This window comes from Bicyclus anynana, chromosome 1, assembly GCF_947172395.1.
Source record: "Bicyclus anynana chromosome 1, ilBicAnyn1.1, whole genome shotgun sequence".
NCBI classification, from domain to species: Eukaryota; Metazoa; Arthropoda; class Insecta; order Lepidoptera; family Nymphalidae; genus Bicyclus; species Bicyclus anynana.
In genome coordinates this window covers 1,429,820-1,456,053 of record NC_069083.1, presented here as the reverse complement: position 1 = coordinate 1,456,053, position 26,234 = coordinate 1,429,820, and the positions used below count along the sequence as shown (strand labels likewise).

At 39.3% G+C, this 26,234-nt stretch overlaps 1 protein-coding gene across 2 annotated transcripts in view; it reads left to right on the top strand.

Moving 5' to 3' along the window:
- LOC112050965 (rho GTPase-activating protein conundrum) overlaps window positions 1–26,234 on the top strand; it is a 96,806-nt gene that overhangs the window by 68,008 nt on the left and 2,564 nt on the right. For both annotated transcript variants that reach the window (XM_024089382.2, XM_024089383.2), the window contains exons 3-11: window positions 3,136–3,374; window positions 21,211–21,335; window positions 22,040–22,209; window positions 22,696–22,801; window positions 23,490–23,595; window positions 23,815–23,974; window positions 24,370–24,536; window positions 25,490–25,667; window positions 25,965–26,148. In XM_024089382.2, the coding sequence (XP_023945150.2) occupies window positions 3,136–3,374; window positions 21,211–21,335; window positions 22,040–22,209; window positions 22,696–22,801; window positions 23,490–23,595; window positions 23,815–23,974; window positions 24,370–24,536; window positions 25,490–25,667; window positions 25,965–26,148 (1,435 nt within the window). The remainder of the gene's footprint in view (window positions 1–3,135; window positions 3,375–21,210; window positions 21,336–22,039; window positions 22,210–22,695; window positions 22,802–23,489; window positions 23,596–23,814; window positions 23,975–24,369; window positions 24,537–25,489; window positions 25,668–25,964; window positions 26,149–26,234) is intronic.

The window sequence follows — 26,234 nt, the reverse complement described above, 5'->3', positions numbered from 1 at the left end:
GACAATAATGAATAACTGCAATTTAAATTCACAATACCTATTTTTTTACATACTTTTAAAATTAGCTCACTGCCCTGCTTTCCACCGAATTCCACCAACGCTCATATTACAAACTAATTTTACTGGTTTTAAATAAATTACAGATATTTCATGAGTAATCTCCATTATTACGGCCAATTCCATTCTGTGTAATTATTTATCTACCCAATGTGGGCGAATGTGCTCTCAAAAGGAGGTCCCACTTGGTTCGAACCCGTTACTTGTGATTTTATGGTTCCATCTTTGTTTACTTATTGTTCCGTTATTCAGTAGTTTCAATTATAGAATTGGTGAGAGGATGGTTGGCCTTTCTAACGTATTGGTCTAATTCTAGTTTTTAGTGAATCATAGAAATGGACAGATCTAAAAAGGAAAATGTGTTTTTTTTATTTTATTAGAAATCTAGCGGATACTACTTACTTTGTTCGCCTGAAACTCAGTTTTTCACAATTAAAATAAAAGTAGGTAGTTAGCCTAAATGTTAATCCTGATTGATTAATGACGAAAAATTTATCCGCTTAGGGTGAGGGCAAACGAGCGTTATTTTGTAAGTTGTCAGTCGCATTCATTCTGTTTCATATAAAAGTTTCGCAGTTGCATTCTGTTTTATATAAAAGTGCAGTTCCTGTCACACGGACTCGCTAAATGAGTTATGGTCCGACTTACATGCGAGTTTCTGCGACCTCAATAACGCGATTGACAACTCACAAAATTACGCTCATTTGGCCTCACCCTAAGTTCTAAAATGAAGTACGCGACAGAATACTCGTAGTGCTCTAATTTCGTTTATTTAAGTGTATTATGTTGACTTTCGTGAAGGGTTTCCATGAGGACAAAGTCGCGACCGTCTGTTAGTCTATAGTCTATACTTACTAATCTATTAAAGAGGTAAAGTTTTTGAGGTTGTAGGGGGTAGTCTGTGGATCTACTGAACCGATTTCAAAAATTCTTTTACCAATAGAAAGCCACGTTATTTGTGAGTGTTATTAACTATTTTGTGCTCGTATTCACACGGGAACGAGAACTACGCGGGTGATACCGCGCGCCATCAGCTAGTTTACCGTTTTAGTCTACTGTGGCGTTTAAGGAAAGTCGGTATCGGCGAGTGCACATGTTTTTTTATTAACACCGAAAATTGGCTGTAGACTTGAGCGAGGTCCTTAACCTTTGCCACAGACCAGAGTCAACCACCTCGTCATTAGCTAAAATAATTAATTGGATTCGTTTAAGTAACTGTTCTCTTCTAATTGTTTCTTTTTTCATTTACGTCCAAGATTTGGGACATTTTAAATGGATTCTCAGTATTTTTTGTCATTAAGTCATAACGGGGTAACTAAAAAGTGTGTAAATTAAATTGCATTTGCAAGATTTATAAATGTACACCAGTCCTCGCTTTAGCACCGAAGTAGAAAATATTACTTATAATTTAGTTTTATAATTTGTGTTTCCTTGTAATTGTACGGTCCTGTCGCATTTGTTGACAACATCGCCTTTACCACGTACCTAATCTAAAAGCAGGCTTACCTATCCGATAACCTGAAACATGTGTGTTAAGCCCTTAATTAAAAAACATAATTTTACCGGCACCTACACTCGATAAAGGCCTAAGTATAGGACCTTGGCGATCGAAATAAGCATGGCGGTAGTAGGTACTTCCTCCGAACTTCGATACGAAGAGCCGCTCAAACCTGAAATATGGTCTAAACTTAAAATATATAAGGTTATTCTTCATCCTCATACTCACTGCATAGATATGGAATTCAACTGCCGTTTTCCTTACTACCAGGTATGCGGATTTTTTCACATGAAAAGCGTTTAAGTAAGCGCGTTTTACATGTATTCTATAGTTCCACGAAGACTGCATCTTCCCTTAAGTTTGAATCAATTTCCTATTAAAAAAACAAGAGTAGTTTTAGGAGTTTTTTCCTCTGAGGTTAATAACACCTCGTATGATGTGCGTTCGCCATTATTGTCGGTTTTTGCTTACCGTCGGGATGTTGTACCTTTTATATTTTGTGTTAGCAAAAAAGCACGTCAGTCGCTACAGACGTGAGCCATCACATTTTTTATCATGTTTTTATAATATTCCTCTTTTAATTTTGTTTCAAATTAAGCCATTAATATACCGCGGAATTACGTTCGTATCAGTTTGTGGTATCGTACATCTTCAGATTTTTTGTAAGATTTTTTTTGTGACGTATCAAAATGAGCTTGAGGTTGAGTATTTTTTCATCAGAGGATAACTGCTTCCAGTAAACCTCATAGTACCATTGATACAAAGTATTGCATCAATAATTTGATGTGCATGAAACATTTAGAACATAAAGCTAGCCATTGACGATCAAGTATACCCACGTTTCTGCAGCACCCACGGCTATAACTGATCGTGCGCTGCGTACATGACGGCTCGACTTGACGCATACATGAAACGTCTTTAGCGGGCAGCGCTGCAGAAACGTGGGTATACTTGACCGTCAATGGGTAGCTTAACATTAATCTCGGGTGCTATAGCCTGGTGTTATTGCTTTAATTTAAGAACTGAAAGCTAAGTCCCTGACGTTCAATTACACTCAAAGGATTTCTTCGATTGCGAAGTTTTCGAATACCACGCAGTTTTTGATGATTGAGTCTGAAGATTATCATAGACTCTTTAATTATGCAACAAAAACCTTTGTTATGGCATTTCCACAAAAACTGTACAAGCAAGTTCAAGTGTACAAACACTTTGATTTTTTTCAATTCTTTACAAGTTAGCCCTTGACTACAATCTCACCTGATGGTAAGTGATGATGCAGTCTAAGATGGAAGCGGGCTAACTTGTTAGGAGGAGGATGAAAATCCACACTCCTTTCGGTTTCTACACGGCATCGTACCGGAACGCTAAATCGCTTGGCGGTACGTCTTTGCCAGTAGGGTGGCAACTAGTCACGGCCGAAGCCTCCCACCAGCCAGACCTGGACAAATTAAGAAAATCTCAATCCGCCCAGCCGGGAATCGAACCCAGGACCTCCGTCTTGTAAATCCACCGCACATATCACTGCGCCACGGAGGCCGTAAAATAAAATAAATTTTAATTATAACATTTGTCTTCAACAGAAGGCGAGTTGGAAACAGAATGGCTACAGTCTGCAGGCCTCGGCATCCTCGCGGCCCCGTTCCAGGCAGGCCTGGAAGTGACCGAGGCGCAGTTGGGCGAGGCCGTGAGGCCTTTGCCCAGGGAGCAAGCGGCCGCCGTGCGCCGCCGCGTCAGAAGACTCAACAGGACTGTGAGGAGAAAACGCGCGGCTTCAAGAGCTAAGAAACCCGATATCCGAGATGTCTTCAGAGACTTGGAGGTGAGCCTTTATAATTTAGAGAACGTAGAAATTTTATAAGTAGAACAACCATTTTAACAAAGAACAGCGAGACGCCGTTAAAAATGGCATGGCATTTTGTTGTCGACGTCCAGTCAACCCGCAAGAAAAGTTTTGCGTCAACGTTCCTAATAAGAACTGCTAAGATGTGGAATGCCTTTCCGGCGTCTGTGTTTCCTGACACGTACAATTTGAACACCTTCAAGGCAAGAGTGAATAGGCATTTTCTAGGCAAGCGCGCTTTTCTTATAACCTCTTCATTGGTTTCTATCAGGCATGATTGTAGTCAAGCGCAAGCCACGTATGAGAAGTACTAGCTCTACGTAGCGAGAAGTGACTTTATTGGTAATTTTTGCTGTTCCAGTTTTGAAAAGTATGTTTGTATGTAACTTAACGGACCAAACAGATGACTTCCCTGGTGGTAAATGTCTAACCATCGGCTACAATAGAGCTACACTTTAAGCTTAAACAACACGTCGTTCAAAGTTTTTCCTTGTGTCCACAACTTGGCGAAAGTGTTAAGCTTCATTACTTACTCTCTACTTCTACTACTTCAGACTAGACAGCCATGCTGCTTGGTGGCTGAAGCACGGCGGTAGTACTGTTCAAGACGACTTCTCTCAGAACGCTCTGCTACCTACTAGTCGTATGTGCTACCTATTAATCCAGTGGAGTTTCAAACTACACGACTTCTCAGCAGTGGCGTAGCTGTATCAAAATTAGTTGGGGACCCAATGGACGAGCGGCAAATCCCGAAATATTTCTTTAGTATTTGAATTAGGTACTCTACCATAAAGTATTTCTTTTTTACCTCTGCAATTTCTGCAGTTTTTTTTGTATGTTTTTTTTTCCCGGGAAGCACCACCTAGATTAAGTAATATTGTAGATTACTTTTTACAAATTTTGCTTTGACACTAACCCTGTAGTCCGGAGGCCCCGTATCATTGATACGGTTGATACGGCGTTAACTTTTTTTTTATTCTCAATCGGCCCAGCCGGGAATCGGACCCAGGACCTCCATGTTGTAAATCCACCGCGCATACCACTGCGCCACGGAGGTCGGCGAACTATGCCCCTGCTTCTCATGTTTCAATCATTGTCAAACTATTGAGTCATGTAAGTATATTTGACAGACGCTACTCTATACTACCGTTCATGGTGGCAACTGGCGACCCGGTCACGATACAATTACATAACTTTCCCGAGAAACTTGACATGATATTGCAACGGTACCATTTCGGTGTTTTTAATTAGATAATATACCATTTCACTAACGCTTAATGAGCGGCTAAAGAACTTGATAACAGGTAATCGGGCAGTTAATGAATTATATAACGAACGAAATGAGCGACTTCTGGGCAACTTGCGAAATGTTTTCCCATGGTACGTTTTGAACAGGTTTCAAAGCTTTTGCAATTCTGCGCTAGAAAAAAATATGTTGACATATCTAATTTATTTTTTGACAATATCAATTTCGGTTGTTTTTAGGGTTCCGAACGTTCGTACGTATCGTTCTGTATTTCCGTATCAGCTGTTTTATAACTGAGAGACTCTCGGCTTATCTTTTTCACATGATTTGATTCGTTCTACAACTGTGTCATTTGGTAGGTAGTCTATATTGGTCTTAGGTAGATAAATAAGTCTCAAAATAATTACACCTGAACCCATTTAGATTTCCAAATTGAATTTTAATTTATCCGAGTTACGTATCGAATTCAGGACCTTTCTTTTCTGTCCAATCAGTATCGGGAGCCTGTTAACTCTTCTAACTTTTCGACTGTATAGGTAAATCTTGTTTTCACTTTCACAGTTGCTTCAATATTAGTTTTGTTTAGTTACTTAGTTAACGATTGTTTACATAAGTACTGCGTCTATTTACTTATTCTTTGTTTTATTAATAGTTTACATAAATATAAAATTACTAAATAGTTTTCTAATTATCTTACTAGAAATCTTTTCGCTGTTTCGCAAACAGAGGCTTCGTGCAAAGCGGTCAGATAAAAGAACATATTATGAGGAAATTGTGTGATTTCCTGTATATAGAAAAACGTTCAATTGCTTACACATTTACCTATATCTAAATCTATAACAATTTAATTAACTTTAAACAATTATGTATATCTTTTTGTATATCTACCTCCTTTTATTTCCGTACCGTTTACATTTTCCAAAGATTTTAAAAAACGATATGAAGAACAACGCTTGAAATTAACATCGTCATTATTAGGTTTCCGGAATCAACAACAGACCGACATGACGAAACTATAAGGGTTCCTTGTAGTTTCGTCATATCGGTCTGTCCGTCCAAAACTTAGCTTAGAATCTAATACTAGAAAGCTGCAATAGCACAAGTAAGTGTATTTTTTTAGAGACGTGATAGATATAACCTCTGTCTTCGATTCGGAAGGCGTAGGTTCGAATGATGATGATGATTTTTTTGCTCGTTTATTCCATAGTGTAGGATTTAGTCAGATAGGTTTTTTTTAAATATGTTGGGTGCGCAAACACCGTATTTCGATATAAGGATCTGTTTGTGAAATATTACCTAAGGTTTAAAGTGCGAAATTGTATTAAGGACGAGTAGGTATGTAAGCGGTTGATTATGGATACGTGGGAAATTTTATAACAGTAGTAAATAAATGATTGATAGACTTTACAGATGGAAAAGTAGCAGACTTCGTCGTCGTTCAAAACGGAGGTCCTGGGTTCGATCCCCGGCTGGGCAGTAGATACTTTCTTAATTGGTCCAGGTCTGGCTGGTGGAAGGCTTCGGCCGTGGCTAGTTACCACCCTACCGGCAAAGACGTACCGCCAAGCGATTTAGCGTTCCGGTACGATGCCGTGTAGAAACCGAAAGGGGTGTGGATTTTCATCCTCCTCTTAACAAGTTGCCCGCTTCCATTTTAGATCATCATCACTTGCCATCAGGTGAGATTGTAGTCAAGGGCTAACTTGTAAAGAATTAAAAAAAAAAGGATAGAACGTCCTTGAAATACAACAAACACAGTTCAACAAATTGTATCCGGTATTACGTTTAACAATTTGAAATTAAAAAAGTTTATAAATCAAAAGTTCCAGAACGAATATTGAAGGTGATCCTGTCCATACAACGGCAGATTACGTTTAGAAATGAAACGCGTCTCGTACCAAACTAGTTAGTCAACATTGGAGTGTAACGGTGCGTGAGGAATTAAAAATCGTTCGTAAACTTGACACAGACAAACAAGTTCTCGGATACAACATCTGATTTTCATTCACTCTAAACTACCGTATACCTTCGTACGTCTATAACTCAACGCAACTTTAACTTAATGGTAACCACACTTACCTTTAATGAAGATTTGTATTTTTAACCGGATATAACTTTGTAGATTGTGCTCAGTAACTCCACGATCTTATTCTTGCTATTCCCTTCTACCACAGAACTATTAAAAGTCGCCGTAAAGGATGGCATCCCTACGAAATTGATATCCAGGCGACAACTTTTTAATGATTGATCAGCTACCTTCTGATAAGTGTTTGATATTCTTCTTCTAAATATATAAAAGCGAAAGATCATCACGAAATCATCATCTCGAAAACCGCTTGATGTAGAATGTTGAAACTAAGTTAGTTAGTAGACATCCATTCCAGAACAGATTTTGGGAGAGCGTCAGATTAAGGAGTTAGTTTTACATATAATAGACTATGCGACATTTATGCGAAGGTGGTGAAACCGCGTCTCTTATATCATTTATACTTATAACAAATCTGTAGAGAGATCAATTCTGTAGGTACTAGAAATATATTTCCAAAATAACTATCAGGGGTGATTAATGATCGATACTGATGCCAAAAATGCAATCAGTAAAATTTCTTTATATAAACAAAAACTACTCGACGGATTTTAACGAAACTTGGTACAATTTTCTTCATACTCTTGGGAAAGTTATAGTAAACTTTTCATCACGGTACGATCAATAGGAGCAGAGCAGTGAAGGGAAATGTTTGGAAAACGGGAGAAATTATTCCATTTTTACAGCGATACTACTGTATGGCCTGAATTAAAAAAGTCTAAAGGTTAAAGAAAAACTTGAAAATATAAGAGACATCTATTGATCGGGCGGTGTAAACTGGAAACAAAACAATGCTGATATGCTAGTACATGTATCTGACGTTTGTACATCAGAGGCACAAGTTTCTTTTATTATTATTAATAAAAGTATTATTTTAGCAGAGGATTGCGTGAGAGGTGGCAATATAGGCGTCACAGAGCAATGTGAGACTTTAAGATAATTGTTATTAATAGCAATACTTAGCTGATTACTTTCAGATACTGTGATATTCGAGAGAAAGGAGAGATTTGTTAAAATTGCACACGCAGATTATGTCGACGCGTAATTTTTAACCGACATTCAACAAGGAGGTTCTCTGAACTGGACTGTTTAGCAAAAAATATTTTTTAGACAGAGAAAAAGACGCGTTTGGAACCCTCATAGCTTTAATCATAAGGTTGCAACGTTACTTCATTATTTTTTTTACGTTCTTTTTAAAATTAATAAGTTCATATTTTGTGAAAGTATCAATTGTAAGGACGATTTAAAATGACTATCAGTTGTTAATGAATAAACAAACAAACAGATTGAAAAAACAAAAGCAACAATAGTTGTAAGATAGACTTAATATTAAATGATCAACAATCATAGGTTCAATATTAAATGATCAGTAAAATGGTTATAAATAAAATTTTTGATTCCGAATTTGGTAAAATTTTCTATTACCAATACTTGCTAGTTTTGATTGCAAATACAAAATATTTGTAACCTAAAACTACCTTGCACAAAAATAACAATCTTGAATTTGAACTCGAAAGCTTACACAGCTTTAAATTAGTAGGAAACACGGCGGTAACCAATGAAATCTGACACAAAAAATGTAGGCAACTAAAGTGCTTCATCACAATAATCATCATCTGTATAAGTGCGGGTATTATCGGCAAAAACTCCCAGAACAAACACGATATTATCTGTCTCAAACGGCAACTCATGCCATTACCGACGCTCCGATTTCCCTCCATTAGCCCACTCGTGGACGGTAGACATATTGGATCCGATGTTTGTAGTTAACTTTTTATCGCTAAACGACTGCAAGTGATCACAGATAACATACAAAATCCTAGTTGATCTTGTATCGGGTTTTCCATAGACAAAGTGATAATGAACGTCCTTTACGATCCTGGCGATGACATAACAGACAAACTTCGATTGCACAGTTTGCACAAACGCTGACGGTCTCCGTGGTGCAGTGGTATGTACGCTGGATTTCCTAAACGGTTCTGGGTTCGATCCCCAGATCTTTTCTTAATTGGTGATAAATGATGTTTTCTAGGAAACAATCAGATATAACATGAATATCTACGCACTATATGACAAATGACAATGAGATGACTTCCAAATAGAGCAGTTTGTGTAAAGTCATTAGGGCTCATAGCGTCATCAGATAAATATGCTATTAGAGGCTTTGAAGTTTAGTTTTAAACTGTACGTCATGAAACAAACGCGTTTAGGATAATAAAATTAAACTAAAACCCTATTTCATATAATATTTTTATAATAGACATTTTAAGACAAAATTGTCTCCGTTAAAGATAGTCAATTCTGTTTATTACCAAACTACCAATTAAAGTTATGTCCGTTCATATTAGTAACACAGTGTCAATGTATTTTTTTTTCATAACCTAATTCTTTCCGTCGGGAAAAGGCAAATACATTATTCCATATTTAAAGTGTTAAATATATCTACCATTCGAATATTCTATTGATTTTATAATATAGATGAAAAAATTGGAAGTGTGTAAAAACAGCTGTTAAGTAAGTAATATGAACAAGTGTATTACAGGAGCAGCTTCCTGTTATCTCATTCAGTAATCCAATTACATATAATAAAATAAAGTGAAATAATCAACATAAATATAAAAATAATCAATAAAGCAATATAATGACGAACCGAAATTGAAAAAGAATAATCAATGAAGATGCACTGAATCTAGAAGTCATGTACGTCAATTTTAAGTGTGAGAAAAGGCTGGCATTTATCGTTCAGTAATTCAAAGCGTAATTGTGTTGAAGAAAAGATTTTTCTCGCAATAAATATAAGTGACTCGCGATAACAATTAAACCGTATGAGTGCAAATTAAGAAACCGTGCATTAATCATTCAGAAATTACATCGAACTTGTAATAGATTCATACAAAACGGACGCTCGAGCCAACGTTAAATTGCCTCGCGTCCGGTGAAGTTTCAAAACTGAATTGGGTGTTTTATTTTATGCACACTGTTTCAGTGACGGGTTGGGTGCAGTTGTTTAACACTTTGTTGAGTGTTGTGATGTTATAGAACCTTTGTGAATATGATATGTGACGCGATGCGGCAGAAGGTGTGCGAGAAAATGGTGAATTGCAAGGGGTTGGCTTTGGTGCGGTCCTACCTCGATGCAATGGTAGGTAGAATTTTTTGATTCTTTATAAAGCCGGTGTGTAAGTCAAAAAAATCTTTTTAACAAAAAAAAAATCTATACTTCTATACTTAATTTTATAAAGCTGAAGAGTTTGTTTGATTATTTGATTGTTTGAACGCGCTAATGTCAGGAACTACTGATTCGATTTGAAAAATCTTTCAGTGTTAGATAGCCCATTTATCGAGGAAGGCTAAAGACTATATATTATCCCCGTATTCCTATGGGAACGGGAACCACGCGGGTAAAATCGCGAAGCGTTAGATAGTTGTAAAATAACATTCTAATAAAAAATAAAGAATTTCAAATAATTTATTGACATTGTAAAAATAATAATTTCTATTTAGATCAACGACATTTTATAACATCATTGATTCAGATTGAAAAAAGCCAAAAGGTCAGTAAAAGTATAGAATCCGTAAAAAACCGAATTCCACTCGGGACGAATTCGCAGTCAAACGTTAAAAAAAAATTTTTAGTTCAAAAATAGAACCAAAGCCGAAGTTTTTCAGTTCACCGTAATGTAGTTGAACCGTGTCGGTTTAGATTAGGTCTTAGAAATCACGTTTTGTGCATGAGGTAATCGTCTGATTCAAGGTTTCTAGTGTTATTCAACTGAGAGTTATACTGTACCTACTGGAATTAGAGCCTGCGTTACCCAGACATACCTACCTCATTTTTATCAACAATACATATCTATAAATAAAACTGAAGTGCCTGTCTGAGATTTCAAGATAGGGCAGCTTAGGTATAGTCACGAAACCAAAGTACAAACGAGCTTTTTAAACTAATTTTGTCTGTCTTTCTTCCTTTATGTTTGTACGGTTGAATCTTTGGAACATACCAAACCAGCATCATCATTATCAACCCAAATTCGACTCACTGCTGAGCTCGAGTCTCCTCTGTCAATGAGAGGGGTTAAGTCAATAGTCCACCCCGCTGGCCCAATGCGTATTGGCAGGTCTGGCTGGTGGGAGGCTTCGGCCGTGGCTAGTTACGACCCTACCGGCAAAAACGTACCGATTTAGCGTTCCGGTACGATGCCGTGTAGAAACCGCAAGGTGTGTGGATTTTCATCCTCCTCCTAACAAGCTAGCCCGCTTAAATCTTAGACTGGATCATCACTTACCACGCGCGAATTTCTAAGGAATTGAAACAGCGCCATCTAGTGGCACTACTGCACAACTGTTTTAATTCCATACAAAATTGCGTTTACGTCAACGTGATAGTAACAGTATGAAAATATTGAAAACTCCCACTAGACACAGGTGTATCTGGTTATGGCCCTCACCCCATACATATAGTAGGACCGTAGGAGATAAGTTTATAGCTACTATTATGAAGTTAATAACTTCGATGTGTTTGTACTAATTATTATGCTCTTGAACCAATTATATGTGGATGAAAAAGGCCGTGCAATAACACTGGTGTTAAATTCACGGTCTATTGACCTCCTCACCAGTTAAGTTTAATATAGCGGCTGTCCGCGGTTTCACTCGTAGTTCCCTTTCCACTGGGAATACGGAGATAAAAACATAGCCCATGTTATTCGCTGGTAATATAGCTTTTCATTAGTGAAATAAATTTTTGGAGTTTACTCCTTAAGAATCGATTTTCGTAGTAAAATTCGATGAACAAATGACAGCGTTACGTTTTTGTGTGCAACCTGTTCTGCGCACCTTTCATCGTTCGCTGCTGTTCTGGGTTGCGCACCTTTCACTATTCAGGCGCAGGTATCGGTACACAAAAGACAGTCGATCTGAAAGAGTAAACTGCATTCGTGCGTCGGAGCTGACACACACATATTAAATCACCCATTCCTACCATACAGTATACCAGTGGCGTGCACAATGTTTTTAACTAGGGTAAGCTTTAAACATACAAATTGTACAACAAGCGACATTCCTCCTTCAATACAGATTTGTAATGTAATGGTCCAATGACCTCAGGGTAAGCGTTGCGTTTATGCATCTATGGAGTGCACGCCACTGCTGTATACATTTTTCTTTGTATATACACGTAATTTACTTTAAGTTTCATTAGCGTAAAACTGAGAGTAATTTATCTACGTCACCCATTATATTGATAAGATATCGTATTATACGTAACGCGATAGGCAAAACACTGTTACTCCTTATCATTCGTTTATCAGACATGCCTACGGTAAAATCTTTCTACGAACCGAACAATTATGTTATTATCATGTTAATTAATGCCTCGTTCATTGAAATTCCGTCACTTGGTTAAAAAATCCAATACGTACCTACCTACTTATTGCGTAGTCCGTCATCTTCTGATAAGTGTGGAATACCTAAGTAATCTTAAAAGTTTCGTCACTTTCTTACTTATATGTATACTTATTTCTATCCGAAACACAATCGGAAAGCTTATTCATCTATTAGCTTCAAGAGCCGTATAGCCCAGTGGATATGACCTCTGTATCCAACTTATCAGTTGTGTGCATTTTTAGAAATTAAATATCACGTGTCTCAAACGATGAAGGAAAAACATCGTGAGGAAACCTGCATACCTGAGAATTTTCATAATTCTCTGCGTGTGTGAATTCTGCCAATCCGCATTGTGCCAGCGTACTGGACTATTGACTTAACTATTCTCATTCGGAGAGGAGGAGACTCGAGCTCAGCAGTGAGCCGAATATGAGCAAATCAGCCTTTAAATTCGTACAAGTCTCTTTATGGCCACATTTCATAGTATTGTTGTTTGTCGATCTTTACTCGTGCATTTCTCGAGGATTTTTTCAATATCAGTTTTTAAATCAACGATTTTATACTAATATAGATATGTTGCGTGCCTACAATATCCGCAAAAATGATCCCAAATGCAAGTGTTGATGACCGGCCCGGATTATTACTCTTTAGTGTTAATAGAGAACTTCCCCTGTTGGCTGTAATGCCCACATTTAGCGCTATTTCAATTGCTACGAGTAAATGTACTGCGGCGGATGCTTGGGCTAGATCTTCTGTAATTAATGACTGTTATTGTACACGCAGTATTCTTTATCTATTAGTTTATAGCGGTAGCTGACAGCGTCACGTGTCTTTATTTTTGCCGCTTTTTCATGCATGCTAATCTAGTGTAAATGTTTAAACAAAGAAACATTAGACAAAAAATTTAGATATAATAAGCACATACTTCGTCGTCGTCGTCATCAACCCATATTCGGCTCACTGCTGAGCTCGAGTCTCCTCTCAGAATGAGAGGGGTTAGGCCAATAGTCCACCACGCTGGCCCAATGCGGATTGGCAGACTTCACACACGCAGAGAATTAAGATAATTCTCTGGTATGCAGGTTTCCTCACGATGTTTTCCTTCACCGATTGAGACACGTGATATTTAATTTCTTAAAATGCACACAACTGAAAAGTTGGAGATTTTATGTAAATATTTTTTTATACTTAGGTAATATTTTTCCTTAGCCCTCGTCAATATCAACCAGGTATTTTACTAGAATAAACCTGCTTGAACTAAATAACGACTCGGTCGCGTACAACAAACAATGCCTTCAGTTATTTTGTTACTTTTAAATACTGAAAATGAAAATCCCTAAAACACAACTTATGGAATTCCCGATACGATGGAAGTTAGTGCTTATAAAATTCCAATTTTGATGTTTCTGCCATTAGCTATTAGCAGGCAAACTTGCACAACAAAGTTGCAAAGTAATCTCATCTGCGTTGGCAACTGTTGTAATTTTTGTGCCTTAGAGTGACATTCTTTGCCCGGCCAGTGCCACCGTGGCATTCTTCCGTACATCTTCCGGGACATTTGCGGTACGTATTTTACATTGCGTAGATACGTGACTTGATCTTGTATGTCCAGTGGTTAGCATGGCTTCGGATCACAAGGTCCTGCGTTCGAGTCCTGGTCGGGCTACTAAATTACTGGAGTTTTTCTTTCTTCTTGGAAGTTCTGTCTGGGGTGGAGAAGTTGGTGGTATTACATCTCAGTGTCTCGGAGATCATTATCTGTTATCTGTTGATATTGGTGGTTAAAGAAATAATATTATCACCTTAAGCCCGCCAACTTGCTTTGAAGCAGCATGGTGGGTCTAATCTCCATATCCCCTCTCTATAATGTAAGCCTGAGTACCTAGTGAGAGTTTTCAATGTTTTCATACTGTGACGATCGCGTAACCGTAAACGCAAATTTCTGAGGAATAAACAGTTATGCAGTAGTGCCACTAGATGGCGTGTTTCAATTCCTCAGAATTTCGCGTTTACGGTTACGCGATCGTCACAGTATGAAAACATTGAAAACTCTCACTTTTCTTTAAGTTTTATTAGCGTAAAACTGAGAGTAAATTATCTACGTCACCCATTATATTGATAAGATATCGTATTATACGTAACTCGATAGGCAAAACACTGTTACTCCTTATCATTCGTTTATCAGACATGCCTACGGTAAAATCTTTCTACGAACCGAACAATTATGTTATTATCATGTTAATTAATGCCTCGTTCATTGAATTTCCGTCACTTGGTTAAAAAATCCAATACGTACCTACCTACTTATTGCGTAGTTCGTCATCTTCTGATAAGTGTCGAATACCTAAGTAATCTTAAAAGTTTCGTCACTTTCTTACTTAGGTATATGTATACTTATTTCTATCCGAAAAACAATCGGATAGCTTATTCAGCTATTAGCTTCAACGGCCGTGATAGCCCAGTGGATATGACCTCTGCCTCTAATTCCGGAGTTTGAATCCGGTCCGGGGCATGCACCTCTAACTTTTCAGTTGTGTTCATTTTAAGAATTAAATATCACGTGTCTCAAACGATGAAGGAAAAACATCGTGAGGAAACCTGCATACCTGAGAATTTTCATAATTCTCTGCGTGTGTGAATTCTGCCAATCCGCATTGTGCCAGCGTAGTGGACTATTGACTTAACTATTCTCATTCGGAGAGGAGGAGACTCGAGCTCAGCAGTGAGCCGAATATGAGCAAATCAGTCTTTAAATTCGTACGAGTCTCTTTAAGGCCACATTTCATAGTATTGTTGTTTGTCGATCTTTACTCGTGCATTTCTCGAGGATTTTTTATATCTCAATTTTTAAATCAACGATTTTATACTAATATAGATATGTTGCGTGCCTACAATATCCGCAAAAATGATCCCAAATGCAAGTGTTGATGACCGGCCCGGATTATTACCCTTTAGTGTTAATAGAGAACTTCCCCTGTTGGCTGTAATGCCCACATTTAGCGCTATTTCAATTGCTACGAGTAAATGTACTGCGGCGGATGCTTGGGCTAGATCTTCTGTAATTAATGACTGTTATTGTACACGCAGTATTCTTTATCTATTAGTTTATAGCGGTAGCTGACAGCGTCACGTGTCTTTGTTTTTACGCATAGCTACCTTTTTTCTTGCCGCTTTTTCATGCATGCTAATCTAGTTTAAATGTTTAAACAAAGAAACATTAGACAAAAAAATTAGATATAGTAAGCACATACTTCGTCGTCGTCGTCATCAACCCATATTCGGCTCACTGCTGAGCTCGAGTCTCCTCCCAGAATGAGAGGGGTTAGGCCAATAGTCCACCACGCTGGTCCAATGCGGATTGGCAGACTTCACACACACAGAGAATTAAAATAATTCTCTGGTATGTAGGTTTCCTCACGATGTTTTCTTTCACCGATTGAGACACGTGATATTTAATTTCTTAAAAAGCACACAACTGAAAAGTTGGAGGTGCTTGCCTCGGACCGGATTCGAACCCACACCCTCCGGAATCGGAGGCAGAGGTCATATCCACTGGGCTATCATAGCTAAAGCATATACTTATTGTATGTAATTAATTTTTTATACTTAATATTTTTCCTTAGCCCTCGTCATTATCAGCCATGTATTTTTTTAGAGTATACCTACTTGAACTAAATAACGACTCGGTCGCGTACAACAAACAATGCCTTCAGTTATTTTGTTACTTTTAAATACTGAAAATGAAAATCCCTAAAACACAATATATGGAGTTCCCGATTATGATGGGAGTTAGTGCTTATAAAATTCCAATTTTGATGTTTCTGCCATTAGCTATTAGCAGGCAAACTTGCACAACAAAGTTGCAAAGTAATCTCATCTGCGTTGGCAACTGTTGTAATTTTTGTGCCTTAGAGTGACATTCTTTGCCCGGCCAGTGCCACCGTGGCATTCTTCCGTACATCTTCCGGGACATTTGCGGTACGTATTTTACATTGCGTAGATACGTGACTTGATCTTGTATGTCCAGTGGTTAGCATGGCTTCGGATCACAAGGTCCTGCGTTCGAGTCCTGGTCGGGCTACTAAATTACTGGAGTTTTTCTTTCTTCTTGGAAGTTCTGTCTGGGGTGGAGAAGTTGGTGGTATTACATCTCAGTGTCTCGGAGATCATTATCTGTTATCTGTTGATATTGGTGGTTAAAGAATTAATATTATCACCTTAAGCCCGCCAACTTGCTTTGAAGCAGCATGGTGGGTCTAATCTCCATATCCCCTCTCTATAATGTAAGCCTGAGTACCTAGTGAGAGTTTTCAATGTTTTCATACTGGGACGATCGCGTAACCGTAAACGCGAAATTCTGAGGAATTGGAACATCCCCATCAGATGGCACTACTGCACAACTGTTTCAATTCCTTAGAGAAAGTTTCGTTTACGGTTACGCGATCGTCACAGTATGAAAACATTGAAAACTCCCACTCCCACTAGGCACTAGGTTCTGTAGTGATAATGATGACTCGTATATGGTCACAACAACGTAAAACAGTCAGCCATAATTCAGTATAGGTACTTTTAATATTAGGTCGATATGCAGTGAAGTTAGTGCGAATTTCCAACTAATCCTCCTAGGTCCTTATCTCATAAGGATGAAGTGCTGGGCCTTGTAGGGTGATAACTCGAATACGATCATAATAACGTAAAAACAGACACATGATTAAGTATACTTTTCATATTAGGTCGTTATGCATAAAGTGCAGTTAGTGCGAAGTTCCAACTAATCCTCCGAGGTGAACGACACAGAGTGACAACTTCGGAGAAACAACACTTAAATCAAATCATGTGTTGTGTAGAAATGCAGTGCCGACTGCCAGCTCAACGCGGAATAATAATGTTATTACATTACTAGGCGTTTGTACAATGAACATAAATAGGCAGTACAGTAATAGATCTTTGCTGCAAACGAAAATTAAAAAAAAATGCCTACTCGCCAAATATTGTTTATTAGTAAAACAAAATTAGTCTAAGTGGGATTTACCTAACCTAACCTAAATCTAAAAAATAAATGCTAAAAATTTCCTACAAAAATATTCGAAAATATGTAGAGGCAATATAAATAAAATAAAGAGAGCAAGCACAATTTTGTATTACCTCGTCTCTCATCTCGTCTATGGTAGTAGAATAGTTTAGACTATAGAGTGCTATCCATAGAATATACTCTATGCTATCGTAGTCTAATGAATTTTAAATAAAGAAAAAATGCCACCTCACTCATGCCTCACATCTATGGCATCTATGCCTCACACATTGTTTTTTTTTAATATATTTTACGACGTGGAACCTCAATACATTGTATTCACTTTACACACTCTGAAAGAGAGAGAGAATAGATTACCGGCAAGTATTTATACACACATAAAATGTCTCAGGGTATAAAGGCGCCACCACACGCACGCCGGAAATTCTCGAGTGCTGCAGTCACTTTACCTTTCCAAGGATGAGATAATCTCTTGTCCAATACGCATTGAAATACTTTAATGATTATCATTTAATCTCTGTGTAGAGTTTAAACCCATTTTACAACGAGGAGACTTGTGCTCAATAGTGAGTCGAATATGAGTTATTGATGATGATGAACGTCCACTGGTGGACGTAAGCTGCTTGTAAAAACTTCCAAATGCCATGGTCATGAGCCGCCTTAATCCGGAAGGGTTCAGTAATACTGCGTCCATAGACTCTTCGAAGTTCGAACTACGAGCCGGTCCTGCAGCTTTGGAACCCCCTGGTTAAGCTATGTATAGGTCAATGATAATTGTATACTATATAAATGGTTACGTCCTTACAATATCACCGCAAAAAGTGGTACTTAACAAAAATTTTGCTGCACCACTGCGCGCACACAGGCACAATTTTGTCTTTAATTCCATTATATATTTATGTATATATTTTTTACACTTCCTGGACACACAACTCGACATTAGGTATTATTTGTTTAAATAACGTTCGTTGTTTAATAAGCGACTAAATGAAATTAAGTCAATTTTCCTCATTTGTCGGCCTCAGTTTTGATGCGCTAGTATCCCTATATATACTAATACATATAAATAATCGGTGTACATACGTAAAAAAAAAATACCGACCGAATTGAGAACCTCCTCCTTTTTGAAGTCGGTTAGAGAGTTTGTTTGTTTGTTTGTTTGTTTGAATGCGCTAATCTCATGAACTACCGGTCCGATTTGAAAAATTCTTTCAGTGTTAGATAGCCCATTTATCGAGGAAGGCTATAGGCTATTTATTATCCCCATATTCCTACGGGAACGGGAACCAAGGGGTAAAACTCAGCTAGTCTCTAGTATAAAATATCATTGGTGACTTTGGTTCTTCTCTCCTCGTTTCTGATTCATCACGCAGAGATACTTCGAGCATAGCTCGCTCTGTCACCTGCTGAGTGAGTTTATGAGGCCCATAGTTAGCGAGCGAATTTTTATGGGAACAGTGGCGCAGTGGTACGCGCGGTGGATTTAATGACGGAGGTCCTGGGTTCGATCTCCGGCTGGACCGATTGAGGTTTTCTTAATTGGTCCAGGTCTAGCTGGTGGGAGGCTTCGGCCGTGGCTAGTTACCACCCTACCGACAAAGACGTACCGCCAAGCGATTTAGCGTTCCGGTACGATGTCGTGTAGAAACCGAAAGGAGTGTGGATTTTCATCCTCCTCCTAACAAGTTAGCCCGCATCCATCTTAGCTTATTACATCATCACTTACAATCAGGTGAGATTGTCAAGGGCTAACTTGTAAAGAATAAAAAAAATGATGATGCCTACTTCTATTACCTATGTATATCGAAGCTTAAGGTTAAAACATTGTTAAACACACTCATCAAATCCCAACTTTCATTTCTTACATAACGCCTTGACAACCGAGTGTAAACACAAACTTATCAAGCTCGCTAGTAGAAAAAAAATTTCACTTCCCATTAAACGAAACAATCGTAAAATCCCTACGTCTGTTTGTTTGTCATTGATTACGACATATTAGTGCATGTGGCTTCTCACGATGCTTTCTACTGTACAAGAAACTGTCAAGAGTGAGTTGCGGTACTTGGGTTATAAAAAAATAATTCCTCAGTAATTCTACTGCAAGAGTGACTTACTACAGTACTTCAGAAGGTATGATACTCAAATCCAGTGGCGTGCATGCCAAATAAACAGTGCTTACCCTTTAAAATCACATTGTGTCTGTATTGTCCACGTTTTTATATATTTTTTTAATTTATTATCATCTCTTTATTTTGTGCTGCTGCTTACCCTAGTTACAATGTTGTGCACACCACTGTTGGTGAGAGATTTAAATTAGCTCTCCAACCGTTGTAGTAGGTAGATACCTAGAGTACATGATCTTGTAGTAGATATCTAGGTGTTATGTAAACTCAGACATGACTTGAAATTATTCTAAAAGTCAAAACTGAAGTTGGTTCATACTACAAAGACTACGAAATATATTTTATCTATTTTGCGGGGAAAACTGATGAACTCTTGAACGCATCTCTTGACTGTTACACACGGATAGGTTACTACTACTTACCTATAGAAACGATTGTATAGAAGTATTCTCATTTTCAGTTTTTCCTTGCACATTACGGAACTCTAAAAACGTGTCATTAACTGACAATTAAGTTGTTTCTGTGACGCTTTAAGTGGTTTTAGGCTCATTCCGGTTTTGTTAGTTTTAAATTGTTTTCTAAGTGGTTCGGACTAATGGCGGAGCTTGAATTTCTCTATTTGAGTGACGAACATTTTCCACGAAAAAATCTATTAACCAAAATTACACTCAGAGTCAGTCAGTCAGTTGTTTCCTTTAATTTGGTAACCGTTGGTTTATATTTTCCTTTAGGTACGCTCTGTTTCTAGATAATCAATTGTTTATTAACTAGGCATTTAACCTGTAAAAACAAAAATAATGTGTAATGCTCATGTATCGCTCCACCCAGTTATAGTTGAGAACGCTGCACTCGAAATTGTAGACGAATACATATACCTAGGACATATGATCCAGTTAGGTAGGTTCAATTTCGAGAAAGAGGTGAACCGTCGAATCCAACTCGGCTGGGCTGCATTCGGGAAACTTCGCGACATCTTTTCGTCCGAAATTCCTCAGTGCCTGAAGACAAAAGTCTTCGAACAGTGCGTGTTGCCAGTGATGATCTATGGTTCCGAGACTTGGTCGCTAACTATGGGCCTCATAAGAAGGCTCAGAGTCACACAGCGGGCGATGGAACGAGCTATGTTAGGAGTATCTCTGCGTGATCGAATCAGAAATGAGGAGATCCGCAGAAGAACCAAAGTCACCGACATAGCTCAACGAGTTGCGAAGCTGAAGTGGCAATGGGCGGGGCACATAGTTCGAAGAGCCGATGGACGTTGGGGTCCCAAAGTGCTGGAATGGCGACCCCGCACTAGTAAGCGCAGTGTTGGCCGACCCCCCACCAGGTGGACTGACGACATCAAGCGAGTCGCAGGGATTCGCTGGATGCAGGTGGCTCAGTATCGTGATGTTTGGAAGTCCCTACAAAAGGCCTATGTCCTGCAGTGGACGTCCATCGGCTGATATGATGATGATGATGATGATGATTTAACCTGTCTGTTTAATTAACCAGTCTAAATGACAATGTTTGATTTTTGTATCCAATTTGTTGTGCTTCTACACTTAGTCCTACATCTAGTCAAGATTTTCCGAGGACTTTAAATAAAATAAAATAGCCTTTATTAATGAAAATTTTGTACAATTAAATGATGTCCCTAATCTCATTGTGCCTCATGGCAAAGGTCTCCTCCAGCTCCCGCCAGTGGTTCCTGTCCAGAGATACTCTTCTCCAGAATGGGCCAGCTGTAAGCTTCAGCTCGTCTTCCCACCGTCTATGCTGCCGTCCCTTTTTCCGTCTCCCATTGCGAGGGCACCATTGTGTGACAAGGGTACTCTACTTTTCTTGAGGATCCCGAAGCATTTGACCTGTCCATCTCCACTTAAGCTGGTCAAATTTATTCTCTTCCGAGAACTTTATTAAATAGTTAATTCTTTACTAAGTTTCGGTTTCTCTTGTCGTAGAATTCCAGCGGGAGCGAGCCCCGGTCGCGCAGCGCGACCCCCGACTCGCTGGACTCGCTGCCCAGCGGCGGCTCTGGCAGCCCGCCCGCCGAGTGGGCCGACGGCGCCACGCCCCCCGACTTTGTGTGAGTACCCTCGCCTGTCGCACAACTGCAGCGGAGCGAGCCCCCCGACTCGCTGGACTCGCATAATTGAGGATTACCGCAATACTGACACACTTATCCTGAACGCCCTTAAGAATCTAGACATGAGGCGCGTTAAACAATGGACTCATAATACTAATGATTTTACTCATAATAGTTAGCAGGTCAGGAGGGAATCTAAGTACTTCGCACGTCACAACGTTGTCTAAAGTCGTCTCTGATAAAATGTTTACATTATGAGGTGCAATATCAGACGATACAAATATACGGACTAAGACTATCTTCTTTGTTATTTTAGCAGACTCAGAGGTGATTACAAAAATAAGAAAACTAATGTCGAACAAATGATTCACAACATTTGTCAGGAGTCAGGACAACTTAATTAACAAATCAAACTGTAAATAAAACCCTAGAATGGCAGAGAATGACCTTGAGTGAAGTCACGTACTTGTGAACGATGTGTGTAGGGTTAAAGGATCCTTTGACTGGTAACAAACACTCCCCTTTTCCACTCAAGTCACTCTCCCCGCCTATCCCAAGTAACCTATAAAGAATTACACAACAGCAACAAGAGATGTGGATGGCTCGAACGCCACGAGCACACTGAAGCCGTCCGTGCCGCAAGTCGTTGCGACGCGTCGATAACGGTTACGAGTACAGCGTGTTAACTATCCTCTTTGTTCCAGCGACAGTTACCCTCTAGCGGGCACGCACGCGCCGGTCGCGCGCACGCCGTCCGCGCCCGCCGCGCGACGCGCGCGCCTGTCCCCGCCCGGCCCGCACTCCCCGCCGCGGCCCGTGCACGAGCTGTTCAAGCCCAACGACTTGCACTGGGCAGACATCGCCACTAACACCGGTGAGTTGCTGTCAGCTGCCACTCCTGCTGTGTTCGAATTACCACACACTCAATTGTTCGAATTACCCAAATAATTATATCTTGCCTTATAAGCTCTCTCACTCACTGTTTAGTTCTTCTTTACTTCTTGAGTATTATTAGACTACGTTTGTATTAATTAGCCCAGGATCCGTGGAACATTTTTACAATTGATTAGAATCAAGTTAATTTTCCGTGAGTAGCGAGATGAGACGTTAACTTTTTATATTTACGAAAATTCTTGATTCTGGTAGGTGGGTTACCAGGTACAAAAAAGTCCACAGATCCTGGGGATTGTTGATTTAACTAAACTTAATCGTGAAGGGATTATACATATAAAGCAGTTGATGACTAGCAGACCGATCTTTCAGGTAATGTACTTACCCTCCTTGGGAAAAATCTAGATTTCATAGTACATAAATTGATGTTCGAAAATTAATACAAAAAAATAATATTTTCTCATTGCAGAAGGTATCGAGCTGTTGGGCTACCAGAGGTACGGCACGGTGCAAGGGCCGCGGATTGGGAAAGAGCGCATCAATGGGACCATTTTGAAAGAAAACGATCCTTTTATGTAAGTTCTCCATTCTTTCATCCCTCTGGGGTTAACCACAGAGCACTTGTGCTGGTCTAAAACTCACAAAAATACAAAAAGAGTAGCACCTACATCATCTATATTCGATCCATATTCTTCCTTATGTCCTTTCACACTTAGAGGTTTATAGGGCTGAAACGATTTTTGCAGCGGATATGCCGGGATGCATTATTTACCGTAATTCAGGACGGATCAGAAATCTTCGTCTCTGCTTCTGAGCAGCTTTTGGCCTGCATGTGTCTTCTAGGAACCGCGCTAACTGTGCAACATCGGATGTTCAGCGTAAAGCATGACATATTCAATTCCATTATCAGCGTTTAATTTGGTCAAGGATTCCTTAGCGAGTATCAAGAGCACTATTGGAAATAGTGGCAGGAATAGTACATAACCTACTTATTCCACTCCAATATTGCAATACTAATATTTAACTTTGTTTAAAAAAAGAAAAAACATGACAAGAGTACCTACTTTTGTCATGCTTTTTCAGATATTTCTGTGGCCTCCAAAATGAAGTATCAGCAATGTAAAGCCTATATAGAAACTGTACTTGGTTTAAAGCCCGTATAGAACCTCTGTGGTGATGGCTCATGCTCTCGAGCCTAGCAATCGAAGGGGAATAGAAATTGTATGTGATATTAATTGAATTAATTCTAATATTGTCGTGCAGGAAACATGCCCCAGTATCACGCACAAAGAGTGCAGCGTCAACACAACAACCGCTCAGCTTCGAGCATAAGTTCAACTTGGATAAACAGATGTTAGACAACGAAGAGGTAAATTATTTTTAGCATACATGCATGCATTCTTCAATGGATTCCCAGTTTAGTAGAATCATCAAATTTTGACAAACACAAAATTATTAATAGGCCTAGCAGTTTAACGAGTATAGACTAATGGAATTATTCCAGGAGACTCATCAATCTAGACCGTACTCGTAAAATTTTTCTTTTTAAGAAGGAATTATTTAACATATCTCAAACCTAATTTTTCAGGAATGGCCCGAAGAAGACAGTACAGTTGATATCGAAACACTGAACGAGTCGCAAGTGAAGAAGTTGCAGCCGGTACTGTGGCTCGACTTGACCACACAGTTCGACAGGTACTCCCTGCCCTTCCACAAACGAAAATCACCGAAGAAGAAGAGAAAAGAAGGTAAGTGAAACTCTAAAATCATTAAAAGGTAAAATACTTGCTATAATGCAAATAACAATCACAAATGGTTTAACCTGCGAAAATGCAGAGTGAGAATAACATAGAGAAGAAAATTAAAAAAATAAGCTTTATAGGTACTGGGACAGTTGAGGATCTGAACCTTTGTAATCCTTTCCAATGCCACCATGTCCATAATTGCATACCGCAGGTACATATCCGGTATGCTGACAACCGCTATTATAAATCTACTATCAGCTATTTATTATAAAGTGATTACTTATTGTTTATAGTCTAAAAAACTGGTCATCACGATCTCATAGAGCAAAAACATGATAATTGACTTCAAGTTTAGCAGTAACATACCTATCTACAACAAGTCTGCGGTCTGTCTCCAGAGGGCATGGTATTCGGAGTGGCGCTGGAGACTCTCCTCCGCAAGGACATGATCCTGTGGGAGGAGACGTGGAGCTCCGTGCCGTCCGTGCTGCGCGCGCTGTCCTCCGCCCTGCGCGCCAGGACCAAGGACGAAGGGCTGCTGCGCGTGCCGGGAAACAAACACAAGGTAACCCAGTTTCCTATGACCCCACCGACCTTTCAGTCATACTGGCCGCTGCTCTCCACGTGCTTCCCGGGCCGCCTTCTTGACTACAATAGGCTACTTGCCTCTTTTGTAAACAGTGTTTAAACTGAATTATGGAAGTATTATAAGCTATATTTTATTTTGTCCCGTCAATAATAACTAGTAAAATTTTTTATATAAATGAAAAAATATCTACGTAATAATTTTGCCGCCGAAACACAACACATTAGCAAGTGACATCATTCATAGAGATAACAGCGTGATTGGCGTTTGCAGTGTTGTGATTATATCACGTCACCGCAAGCGCCAATCACAAACAGATGCCTTGTAGCGAATGACGTTACAGTTTATGATTGGCGTTTGCGGTGACGTGATAAAAATACAATTTTGTTTTACAAAAATATTACAATTACGAGATTATTTTCACAAATAAAAATGTGATTAGAGTTTCTAAGCATCTAAACTGCCTCTATGCAAAAAAATCTTCTTAGTTTTGTACAGTAGGCGAGTAGCCTATTTATTTATTTATTCGTCATCCTTGTCCCCATTGTTCCTACGCACAAGGTAAACACAAGATAAGTTAACTTCATCATCACAACAGCCTATGGATGAACGCTGGACAGAGATATTTTGTAGGGACTTTTAAAACCACTACTCTGAGACGCCCACATTCAGCGATTCCTTGTGACTCGCTATATGCCGAGAGAAAGATATTGTCTCATCGCAAACAAAGAGAGCGATATTTTCGCCTCACATTAACCTATAACATAACAACACATCGTAGGGCAAACGAGGAATACGTCAGTCTACCGTACCGTGCGTAAACATTTACGTTCATATGCCTATCTTTTTGATTAGAGATTGTAACATAACAATATTTCTAATCATAACTGTAGTAGTTCGTAGCATTGTTTATAAGGTGTGTTTGTCTACAGATTGAAGCGCTCTGTCAACTGATAGAGCGTCAGTGGTACGAGGACCGCGACACTGTGGAGGCCGCGCTGCGACGGGCGACGGGCCACGACCTCGCGGCGGTGTTCAAGCGCCTGCTGCGGTCGCTGCCCCAGCCGCCGCTCACGCAGGAGCTCATGAGGCTCTTCTATCACACGTATGGTGAGTATCAGTGAGCGATAGAACGCCAGTGGTATATGTATATGTATTTTCCACATCAGGGGAAGGATTTTTATTACTTGAAGTATGGACGGTTCAAGTAGAAGAACTCGAGAGGAAGTCCAAACAACAGGTGCTGGGAAAGATGTGTAATAAGTAGATAATGAGTTGACGAAGATTGATTGAGAGAATGGAAGAGGGCGAGGACTTGAATCTCTTGACTCTTGATCTGAGGAGATCAAGACTCAAGAGATTCAAGTTTCTAAGCATTGATATTTATTATTGTATTTCCTCTTCCAGCACTATCAGGCACCGCACAAGGAAGAGTACTCAACCTGCTCGTGTTGTTGCTACCGTCGGAGCAGCGCGCCACGCTGCGCGAGATCCTGCGGCTGGTGCGAGAGATTGTGGCCATGAGCGACACCAACAAGATGAGCGAGCATAATGTGGCCATGATCATCGCCCCAGCGCTGTTCCCGCCCAGGTAATCTATTCATTACAAGCCTCATGAGATCCACAGAGAAAACTCCTTCATAAACAGTTCTCAAGGACTGATATATTTCGATAACA